The sequence below is a fragment of the Cebus imitator genome, unplaced genomic scaffold, assembly GCF_001604975.1.
Source record: "Cebus imitator isolate Cc_AM_T3 unplaced genomic scaffold, Cebus_imitator-1.0 Scaffold2, whole genome shotgun sequence".
NCBI classification, from domain to species: Eukaryota; Metazoa; Chordata; class Mammalia; order Primates; family Cebidae; genus Cebus; species Cebus imitator.
The window spans coordinates 3,538,020-3,550,214 of NW_016107317.1; the positions used below are offsets into that span (position 1 = coordinate 3,538,020).

The 12,195-nt window shown below is 35.7% G+C and overlaps 1 protein-coding gene across 2 annotated transcripts in view; it reads left to right on the forward strand.

Moving 5' to 3' along the window:
* The window catches only part of PTPRO (protein tyrosine phosphatase receptor type O), a 276,527-nt gene that overhangs the window by 234,329 nt on the left and 30,003 nt on the right, over positions 1-12,195 (forward strand). Inside the window, exons 16-18 of one of the 2 annotated variants that reach the window (XM_017528611.2) lie at positions 2,228-2,296; positions 5,212-5,295; positions 10,586-10,621. In XM_017528611.2, coding sequence (XP_017384100.1) covers positions 2,228-2,296; positions 5,212-5,295; positions 10,586-10,621 — 189 coding nt within the window. The remainder of the gene's footprint in view (positions 1-2,227; positions 2,297-5,211; positions 5,296-10,585; positions 10,622-12,195) is intronic. The other variant, XM_017528620.2, reaches the window with a different exon arrangement.

Sequence of the window (12,195 nt, forward strand, 5' to 3'; positions counted from 1 at the left end):
CTCAGAAAAAAAAAAAAAAAAAAAGAGAGTTGTTAGTATATAAATTGTCCTAGAGCTTTAGACCTGATGAAATTCAGGAAGTAAAAGTAAAAGAGGAAGTCCCTGGATTAAGCACTGGAACAATCAATATTAAGGTATTCAGGGAGAAAAGAAGATAACAGTAAGAGACTGAAGAGAGGCAGCCAGTGGACTATAAGGACAGCTAAGGGAGTGTGGTGGCCGGGAAGACTGTGTATGCAGAAGAGATGATAATCGGCCCTGCATTAGTAGATACTTAGGAGCATTAATACAGTAATAACATAGCATAATACTCAACTTATAGGAATTGAGCAGTAAATATTAGCTCATAGTAGTAATGGTGGAGGAATCGGTCATAGATATAGTAATGCAAGTAGTAGTATTTCTGAGCATTTTTTGTGGTACATACCACAGATAATTAGGAGGGGGTGGTTCTGATTCTTTCAGCTGGTTTTTACAACAGAGATTCCCATCATTTTTCGTGCCATGATCATTTTTGGCAGTCTGGTGAACCCTTCTAAGAATAACGCTTCCATCTTCTGTGCCCAAAGTAAAATTCACAGGAGGCTGCGCTCGGTGGCTCATGCCTGTAATCACTTTGGGAGGCCGAGGCGGGTAGATCACCTGAGGTTGGGAATTCGAGACCAGCCTGAGCAACATGGAGAAACCCCATCTCTACCAAAAATTTAAAAGATTAGCCAGGTGCGGCAGCGCATGCCTATAATCCCAGCTACTTCAGAGGTTGAGGCAGGAGAATCGCTTGAACACAGGAGGCAGAGGTTGCGGTGAACTGCGATCACGCCATTGCACTCCAGCCTGGGCAACAAGAGTGAAACTCCATCTAAAAATAAATAAATAAATAAATAAATAAATAATGAAATACATAGAATTATATGACTATATTGAAATATGATAATCATAATATTTTAAAAACACATCTGTTGTATGCCTTTTAATTAATACATTAACTGTTGATTTGTAATAGTCTAACAATTTCATCATGGTGATGAATATGACCAATATGTCAAGATAGCAAGTCTACTATTAAAAATATGTAATTTCTATTGTTAGCAAATCCCACATGTGGATATTATGATTTTGGTACCCGCTTTAATGATAGAAGGGACTGCTAAAGTTAGTCACAGGTTGTGAAAATAATATGTACCTTTTTCCCACATATGTTCATAGAGTCCTAAATTCTATCCTTGGAACCCCACATTAGAACCCTTGAGTTAGAGATAAAATAAATCCCATATATAGGAAATCAACATAGGAAAATTCATTAATGATGTGTAACTTATAATACACCATGATATTATATTAGTGCATTTTTTTTCAAAAGAAGAAAATTGTTCTTGGAACACCCTAATAAGAACAGGTAGATAATTCAAATAATTAGCACATTATGCCAGTAATGTCAAAATCTCTGTTTCAGTCAGACTGTTAAATCCATCATTTCCATATAAAGAAAAAATGAGATACATGAGCCCCAATGAACTATGTTATTCATGCATGAAATTAGTCAAAAGGTAGAGAAGGCATGAGAATATGTTTACTTTTGCTCTACTTCTGGGAAAAAAAACTTCAATAGTGTTTTTACTAGCAGATTAATAGGCCACATTCTGGATAATAGGCACACCAGAAGCTTGCCTATTTCAATTCATACCGCTCTTTTATTCTAACCTCAAGTGATGAATAATATGGGCATGAAAATATAAGAGAAAGATTTTGGAGTAAGTAAACAATCCACTTGATCTGCTATCATTGTAGAGAGGAAATCAAAATGCCATAAAACAAAATGCTACAAAGAATTTTTGCTAAAGATGAAAAATCCTCAGTTCATATATGAGAACTTCTGTTACTATTAAAGGCTTTGTAAAATAAATAAATAAATAAATAAATAAATAATTATACCCCAAATAGTTCAAATATTTATTTTAGAATTATGAATATTCTTTGGAAAAGGATGGTGAAGTGAATTCTTTTGGCCTCAAATGTTTTGATCTGCAAACTTGCAAAAGATTATTTCACTTTGTTTTATCTTTCTGGTGTGCATTGCATGCCAAAAAGGAGCATATGGAACTTGTATTTGCTATTTTCTTCATTTAGTGCTGTGATGATAAGCTAGTAAAGGCTCTCTTTACTTGTATGTCAAGGTGAGAGTGATTTGTCATGCAGTAACCTTGATTTTGTGGTTCCTTTCAAACAGGGAGTGTGGAGCGGGTACATTTGTCAATTTTGCATCTTTAGAGAGGGATGGAAAACTTCCATACAACTGGTGAGTATTGTTTTGGACCAAGCTTCTGCATGGTTTAACTATGCTGTGTGTGCTCCAAAGTTGGTTTTACTGTCTTTGGGGTTAGTTTTGCCTGATTCTCCTTTTGTAATTTCAGTGATGGTAGACTTTCAACAGCCAGATCTTCACGGAGTATAATGGCTTATATAAGCTCAGTGCAGTTCTGAAGTGGGGAAAGCATCATAGCCTGCTCTGTATTTACAATATTAAACAAAGGACTGAAACAGTTGTGCACAGGAGCCCATACCTGTGCTGATGAAGGGCTTAAATGCAGGGGCCACACTGAACAAGTGGTGGATAAAGGCACGAGAAGAGATTCCAGTGAAGCAGCATGAGACACAGCAGCATCTCCATTTTATTTTATTTTATTGTTTATTGTTTTGTATTTTGCGGGGAGACAGAATGTTCCTCTTTGGTCAACCAGGCTGGAGTGCAGGACGATCTTGGCTCACTGCAATTTCTGCCTCCTGGGCTCAAGCAATCTTCCCACCTCAGCCTCCCGAGTAACTGGGCCTACACGCATGCACCACCACATCTGGCTAATTTTTAATATTTGTAGAAATGAGTTCTCACTATATTGCCCAGGCTGGTCTCGAGCTCCTAGGCTGAAGCGATCCTCTCACTTCGGCCTCCCAAAGTGCTGGAATTACAGGCATGAGCCACCATGCCCACCCAGCATCTCTATTTTAAACTCACATTTCAGTGCCTGAGGAGAATAAGAGTCATGATTTCTGTTAAAAAATTATACAGCCCAGGCTAGGTGCGGTGGCTCACGCTTGTAATCTCAGCACTTTGGGAGGCCAAGGCAGGCAGATCACAAGGTCAGGAGTTTGAGACCAGCCTGGCCAACATTTGAAACCCCATCTCTACTAAAGATAGAAAAAATTAGCTGGGCATGGTGGTGCACACCTGTAATCCCAGCTACTTGGGAGGCAGGAGAATTGCTTGGCCAGGGAATTGGAGTTTGCAGTGAACCAATATCACGTCATTGCACTCCAGGCTGAGTGACAGGGTGATTATGCAGCCCGGTATTCATTTCTCATGCTTACAAATAAATATCAAAGCCAAGGAAGTTTCATAAGAAAACATGGCTTCATTTTTCCTTATGCTTGAGTATTAAGGACCTGGAGTGAGGAAGTGTTCGAATTTTAAGGAGCATTGTCAAGAGATTAAATTGGTTGACATTATACCTTGACAATGATAGATGAAAATTAACAATTCTATTAAGTTCAATTACTGTCCAACAAAAGTACTAATTAAGTAAATATTGAACATGAAGCTAGTACTACTTATATGGTCTAGTTTGTTTCTTTTGCAAGCAATGATGCAAAGTATATGTAAATGAATATGTCATATTAATCATTGTTATTTCTTTCTGTTTTCTAACTCCCTAAAATGGTTAATCTTAAAGAAATATATATGGGAGACTGGAAATTTTACAGAACCAATGAGGGAGGGAGAACTTTATTTAGGATATAAATTTTACTTTCCTCAGTGTGTCCGATACTCACTCTAGTTGAAAATCTAGTTGAAACCAGATTCTTTTTAAAAATACAATATGTTGTGGCATTTTAAAATTGTAACATGAGTAGAATTTTACTATTAAAATACAATTAACCCAACTGTGAAGAAAAAGAAATCCATCAACCCTTGATGGTGTAAAGTTAGGAAACATTACTAAGTTTGTTCAGATATATTAGCACTCTTTCCAAAATTAAGAAATTGACTCGCTGGTACTTGTTTCTTGCCTGGTTCACCCTTTTAAAAGGCCCAGTGGCAGAGCAGTGATGAGTGACCCATCTAGGAACCAATCCGATTATATGTATTTAATATTTGTGACTCATGAGAGTTATGTATTAACTAACTTCACAGCCAGTCACAATTCATAGAATTTATGCGAGACCAGTCATGGGAGAACTGAGGCAAAGAGAATTCACTTCAGGATCTTCCTATAAAATCAAACACATTTTCCTGCAGCTCTTCACAGACAGTTTTGCAGACCCTAGCATTTTCTAGCTGACTGAGAATAGATATCTCAGTGATGATTTGTAGCAACTGAAGTGACAAGGTGACACTATTTTTTCCCCTAATTCTCAGAATAACTACAGATGCCGTCACAGGATATTTTTATATCTATATTAATGGGTGTTCTGTTTGACAAGTAGTTTGAACATCTGAAACCAGGTATTTTAAATCAACAGTCTGACTTAGAATTTAGGTGAAACTAAACTACTTTGCTCCTGCTTAGATGAATATCAGTGAGGTCACAGTCTAAGTAGTTAATGAGCTATTTATCTTGAATGAATGATATCCGAGTATCATCCATACCTCTGTTTCAAGGGTTATATTTATAAATTTTATGGTAATTTAAAAATACAGAAAGTCACACTTAGTAGTGCAGCTTTATAAGAATGTCTCTTAAAAGCTGAGTCTTCACCGGAATCAGCACATGTAAACTGACCATTTTTATTTTCTCACATAAGCTGCTGTTTAGCTATCACATCATGTTACAGAGGTTTCTTAAAATAGGCTTAACCATTGGAAGAATAATTCCCAAGAATAAGACTCAAGATAAGTAATGAGGCATTTAAGTGCTTCATTTAACGGAATACGAAATGTAATCACCTAGTAGCAGTCTAATTGACACAAAATAAGCAGAAAGAAATATATCTGATTACAATAAGGTCATGTGTGAATAAAAACTGATTTTATCAATATTGCAGCATTTAAGCCCTCACATTTATATTTCACAGGATGGATTAATATTTAGTTGTAATTAAGGTGCTTGTCATATTATTTGATCCCAGTAGGTAATTAACTGGTATCTATTCACAGTTTATATTACTAACTCTTGCAACTTTTTCGTCTTTCCATCTGTTATCTATTAATGCACACAGGCGTAGGAGTATATTTGCTTTCTTAACCCTGCTACCTTCATGTCTTTGGACTGATTATCTTTTGGCATTTTATATTAATCCTTGGTAAGTGATTTTTTTTTTTTTTTTACTGTTTAACACAGGCTCTTTAAAAGTTAGCTTTCAAGGAGTAAACAAAAAGGAAAGTTTCTTTTTGACTACTTTATATGTTCAGTAACACCTAAAGTTATTAATCATGTATTGAAGTGGATTAAAGCAATTAACAGTACAAAGATGTTAACTATAATGTTTTCTCAGTTAAATTTATTTCTCATGATGTTCTTGGCAAGGTTTTTTCCCCCGTTTAGTACTAGTTATTTGATTCTTCATTGAGTCAATCCATTGGCTTTCATCTTTATAAATAATGCTTTCCATTTTCCATTATCGTCTTTATCCATTAGAAAGCTCCAAACTTCCAAGGTAGAAATACATTAAGATGCAGTAATCAGAGTGTATTAATAGTCTGTATCTGAGGGATCCTTGTTTTTATAATAATGCTAACTCAGTGACTATTGAACAGCTGACTATGTGCAAGCCTCTTTGTTATCTTAATTAATTATCTTATTTAATTCTCCCCGCAATCCTTCAGAAAGTATTATTAGTCCCATTTTCGAGATATGGAGGCTTGAGGAGATTAACTGTCTTAATAGCACATTCCACTATATGGAAAATCCAGGTTCCAAACTCAAGTCTCTCTGAAATCTATTCTGCCTCTGTAAAGAGCAGTCTTCTTTAATTTTATTTTCTTGACTTATAGATCATTTTAATAATCAAATCCTGAAGTGTTCCTTTTGACTTTTTAATATGTAATAATAATAGTAACCTTGAATTATGAGACTAAAGAATCAAGAACTATTTCTTTTCTGTGATGTAAGATAAAGGTAGCAGTTTCCCATGGAACTGACAAAAAGTCATTGTCCTTAAATATTAATACCTAGTGTTTAGGTACTGAATTATGTACAGACAGAACCATAAATGTGGACAACTTGAAAAGGTCTCAGAAGAAAACAATAAAAATATAGACCAGAAAAAATAGCTTATGGGGTGGGGGTGGGGGTATGAAAAGCAATCTGGAGAGTGTATTTATTCAAAAAGACGGTTGAACAAACGTTCTTCAGCTTCTCTAAGGACAGAATAAATACAGCTGGCAGAATTTAGGATTTCAAGTTGCAGTGGAAGAAACATTAAAAAGGATTTCCTCGAAATAGAGATTGTTAATTCCAGAATTCATATCTTCGTTTAAAAAAGAGAGAGACTAGAGGAAAGCTTTTGAAACAAAGTAGACATGATGTATAAGTAATAAAGTCAGAAGATTGTGCTAGATGCTGAGGACCCATTCACTGTTATTCTGAGTTTGTTGTTATTACAGTTTTTAGTATAGGGCTTCAGCACAGTTGACTCGATATTTTCAGTATTTGACATCAAATAGTTTTCAGGTATGTGTAGCACACATAAATTCCATTTTTACCTTCAAAATATATATTTACTTTTAACTGAACATCTACCAATCCTTCTCAAATAGTCTATCAATGAAATACTGATAGCAAATACCCATAAAGCATCCCAGATTGCAATTAAAATGAAAGAAAGAAAGATGAATATATTATTTCCCTGCTTAATTCTCTGAGACTTTCTTATTTTCCACAGTTCGTTTTTAAGCTTCTGTAAGGTAGGCCTGTGCAAATAAGCACATCTTCCTTAATAGGCCTCACTGATGAACCTACCTTCAAATTTCAGCAACCCTCACAAGGTCTGCTATTTATAGTACCAATCAAATAGCATGAGACCCAACTTGTGGGGAGAAAATACCCTTCAGTAGTTTTTAGAAGAATCACCTTGAAACTGTAAATGGTTGTCTACAGGTGAGAAGAGAATGCAAAGGATAGAGTTCCATGCTTTCTGTCACTTCCAGTAAATTTCACACATAACAACTAGTGAAAACATACTAGATATAAACTGTCTTCTTAGCCCTAGGCTAGTATACTGGCAGATACAAAACAAGTGAAATTCATGGTCCCCGCTCATTGAAGTACAGCTTCTACTCACACAACCACTCAAATTCCCTGTTTGCTTCATCTAATCACTTGTGGTTATTTTCCCCTGCTCTCATTGGCTAAAGAGTCATTTTTAATCCTCCTAATGATGTGTTTGTCTTCATATTTCACTTACCCTGTTAACAACAGCTGCAAATAACAGAGCCATCTCCCCCGATGCACACGGCCTAACACAATGTTCAACTTCCTTTCTCAACTGTCAATTTCTTGGAAATACATGTTCCTGTTGATTTTCTAAAACCCATCTGATGACACTAGTGGTTTGTGTAAAAATCAAAAAACTCTTTCTCTCTCTCATAGTGTTGCTCGAATCTTTTCCCGGTTTGGTAGCAGAATCAGTGTGGAGGACCAATGCCCAGTTAGGTTAGTGTCAGGATCGTGTTCTGCAAGGATTTCTGACTTTCATAACTTAGATTATATTTCCTATTGAAAGAAATCATTTAGATTCAGTGTTACTACTTTTTATTTTTATTTTTATTTTTTTTACTGCCATAATGACCCTCATGCTGTACGCAGGTTTTCATCTGCTTGTTCTCAACCCTAAGCAGATGGCAATTTGAACAGGAAGTGACGTTTAGTTGAAAATGCTCAGCTTTACTCATGATGATTGCATGTTCTATTTGAAGAATGATATAATCCTAAAGTCCTTTTTAAGATTTGGGAATGGTTTCTGCCTAGCTCATCAAAGAGTAAGCAGCACTGACAAAATTGGAGACTTTTAGAGTTTTCTTTTGTTTTGTTTTAACCATTATAAATCCCATGTCCTTGCTATTGCTTCTTCGGAATGAATTGCAGTTAGGATGGCTTTCCGAGACTGTCATAACCATGATGAACTCGTGCAGAATGTAGCTTAACTTTTTGAAGTCATTAGGATTTTGAACGTTACCTAATAGAAGTGAAAGATAACAAAATTAAAAGGCAAAATCCTCTATGCATATATGCTGTATGTATATCTGATGGGGGTTCTTTATTGATTTGGAAAATCTTTTGCAACAAAAAGGCGATACCCTACATGTCACACAAAATCGTCACTGTAACATGGGCACACATTCGCTCTTTCCAGAATGTGCTTAAGTTAAAATTGCTAGCAAAACCTTAATTTGCATAAATTTGACGCTGGTTTTAGTCTTGGAATTAACACAGCAATTGAAAATGTAGGAACATTTTATCAGTGTTGCTGTGAAGTTTCAGAATTCAATCCTGTCACGCTCCACAGCCTTAGGATACAGAAACCCTTCGGAATCAGCAAGATCTAAATAAAACAATGAAAACTGTGTACAAATCATCATTACTTATGAGAATATGTATATGATAATATGTCACACAAAACATGTAGCACAATTATACATTATATTGAAAGTTCATTCCATAATGAATGAGAGTGAAAGAAAAAAAATGTGTCTCTCCCGCATGAATCAGGTTTCTACACAGCTGCCGAGTTGTAGCAGCTTAATATTTCAGCACTGAATTTATTCAGTGTTACCCTCTCACACATATTTGTTACTTCCTAGTTTCCTTTAAAGTCTGTTTGGATAGGAAAGTATTTTTTTGTTCACTCTGGATCACAAAATATGTTGGCAGCCTCCTGACTTTGCAGAGCTGTTAGTCATCTCCTCTGACATTCTGCTTTCGGAAAGCACTGAAGTAATTGGCTTTTACTGCAAAAAGAAAATGTGGAATTCCTAAAGCTAACTAAATTACCATCACAGGGGCTGAATATAAAACATGATCAATAAATGTTCCTTTAGGCTTCCAAATGCCTGTTTGATACGGCTATGTCCAACATGACAGTGTTTTGTGAGGGGATCAGGGAAAGAGAGATTAAGGACTGAACAGTTTTTCTCTCTAATCTCCAGTATGGAAGATAGAGGATGAGAAGAAAAAATAGAACAGGATCCATTGAATGGATTGCTTTCGCTTAGAAGTGGGAGGAAATTAAAACTACCTGAAACACAAACACCACTTGCCTTCCTGGATGTGTTTCTGTACTTCCTGACCTGCGTTACTTTCTCTCCATCCACAAGTCCCATTTTTTTCAATCAGAACATCATTAGCCCAAGTCTAGTATCCAATTCTTTAAGGAATCATTCAGTGAAATTCTGAGGATAACATGGAAGAGATATTTTGTTTCAGTTCAATTGAATAGGCATTTATTGACCACTCACTATTTGTTTCATTCACTATATTCAGCCCTGGGGGGAGGCTATAGCGTAGCAAGGTGTGTATCAGCAACTAACAGTCACACAGTGTGAGAAACTCTCCATTGCAAAGTGCTGTGAAAGCACAGACAAAGTAGTGCTTCATCCTGCTAAAAGCTTTCGGGGAGTGGAGATATCCAAATACTCGTAATTCTAAGTATAAATAAATATTTGGGCACATTAAAGTACTAAGATCACAACTGGTTATTTACCATAGACTATTTATTTTCTGAAAACTTGGATGCTTCCATCAAAATTATGTAAAGATGTCTGAAAATTACGTATAAAAAAAAGTTTGCTATAATGTCATTCATACGATCATGTTTTAATATTTATTATTTATAGAAGATAATAAGAATACAATCACAAAGTGCTTCAGTAGATACTGTTAGCCTTCTCTAACTTATGTGAGTTATCTTGGTTGGGTGAAAACTGTTACCCTAGTTACCCCTAAACAAATGTGACTAACTAAAGCATGCATTAGCATTTCCTGTGTTTGAGCTTATAGACCAGTAATGATGAAGGGCAAGCAGGTAATAGGTCCGGTTCTTCAGAGAGCTTAAAAATTAGTTCAAGGTGGAAAAAAAACAATGCCATAGTAGAATTATATAATATACACATCCACACTGACAGCACACTTTCATATCCCCAAAGAAAAATGTCAGAAAAGGTTATTTAAGTCTTTAATTAAAAAAAAAAAATTCCACCCTCTCTTTATTAGTTCTCCATTTTATTCTACAATTCTCCCTTCCTGCCTGTAGAAACTGGAGTATTCAGGTGGTAGATAGATATTCCTATATATTTACAAATTGCTTGAGCAACCTCATCGACAGCAGTTAGAAATTTTATGTCTAGACTCAGTTTTTAGCAAATAGGAAATATAAAGTGCAGATATGTTCACGCAATCTAGTAGAGTTTTAAAACATGAATCTAAAATTATTATTATCTTCTCATTTAAGGAAAAGTAATTAAACAAACCTGACGTGTTTAATGAAAATTAAATTGAGGTAGCTGATGTAATTATTTAAAGCTCTTCAAGTTTAATTATTATGTTAATCAATTCTTTTGCCCAGATAAATTTGTCTTTTCTTTTTTAATTATTAGGAGTAAAAATGGCTTAAAGAAGAGGAAACTGACAAAGTAAGTTTTTCTTACTATGTCATTTAAAAGGATGTTTGTTATAATTATCTTAACATTCCAATTAAAGATTGTCTTCAAATAGAAGGGACGCTTAAGAAAGAGGCAAATGCGTGTTGCAATAGCTAAGCACAATAATGTATTGATCATTTATGCCTGAGTGGCAATGACCACTAGAAAAGTGCATCACAGAAATCACATCAGGAATAAGGACAATGTTTATCATATCAAATCTGAGAGAATGGATTATTAGTGATTTTTAAAGTCTTGGAGGAGGAAGTATGGTATTCTAAATACAGTATCTGAAAAATCTAATATTTAACACATCAAAGGGTTTTAGAAATCCTTTTAGTATTTTGAAATTCTGTGTTTATTGCAGGAAAAGGCTTATATGCTATTTGATGTTATAATAAATAATTTGATAATGCTGTCTCAAAAAACCTGAATAATAAGTAGAAAAGATAATTACTCTACACTGTGGTTTTCCTTATCTATTGAACCATTAAGTCAGAAGAATTATGATTGTGGTGAGTGAAAATTAACCCTCAGTTGATTTCAAAAGCCTGTTAGATTATCACCTCCATGCCTTTTCTTAGCTATAATTCTACATATGAGAAACGGAACTTTCCTTCAAATATAATTTGTTCTTGATACCTGCCTAGTATAACACTGGTGAATTAGTACAAGAAGGCAGTTAGGGGGTTCAGCCAGATCTGTGGCATCTATGCTTATGGAAAGAAATCACGAATAATCCATGACATAATCCAAAAGAAAAGTTGATGTAAAAGTGTTTCTAGTTAGTCTTGAGTGGCATACAGTTTTATGGCATATATGGAAACAGAATAATGTTTTCTAAATCAATTTCATTTATTTATTTATTTATTTTTATTCATTTATGTTTTTTGAGATGAAGTCTCGCTCTATCGCCCAGGCTGGTGCAGTGGCTCAATCTCAGCTCACTGCAACCTCCATCTCCCTGTTTCAAGCAATCCTCCTGCCTCAGTCTCCCAAGTAGCTGGTATTACAGGCACACACCACCACGCCTGGCTAATTTTTGTATTTTTAGTAGAGACGGGGTTTTCACCATATCGATCAGGCTGGACTCAAATTCCTGACCTTATGTGATCCATCCGCCTCAGCCTCCCAGAGTGCTGGGATTACAGGTGTTAGCCACTGTGCCCAGTTTCTAAGTCAATTTCAAACCAGTGTACATTCCACTGGCTCGTACCAACTGTTGTAGGAGAGGTAAGACCAGAGTGAATAGATGTAGGAGAGATAAGTTGACTGGGAGGGACGATTTCACAGAAACAGAAACACTTTGTTACCAAAAACTATTGGTTATGTTGGCAGGTGAGCTAGAGAGATGTAGACTAGATCATTTAGAAGACAGTGTTCTGGGACAAAAAGGAGAGGCTATGAAGGCTTGCTCCTCCCATGACTCAGGCAAAGAAAAGAAGGAGAAGGAAGACCCAGACGAAAGATATGGTAGAGATTAGGAATGGTAGAACATACCCACAAGCAAAAATAACACACACATTAATTCAGCTTCTGCCTTCCCCTATCTCATTTTCCTCTGA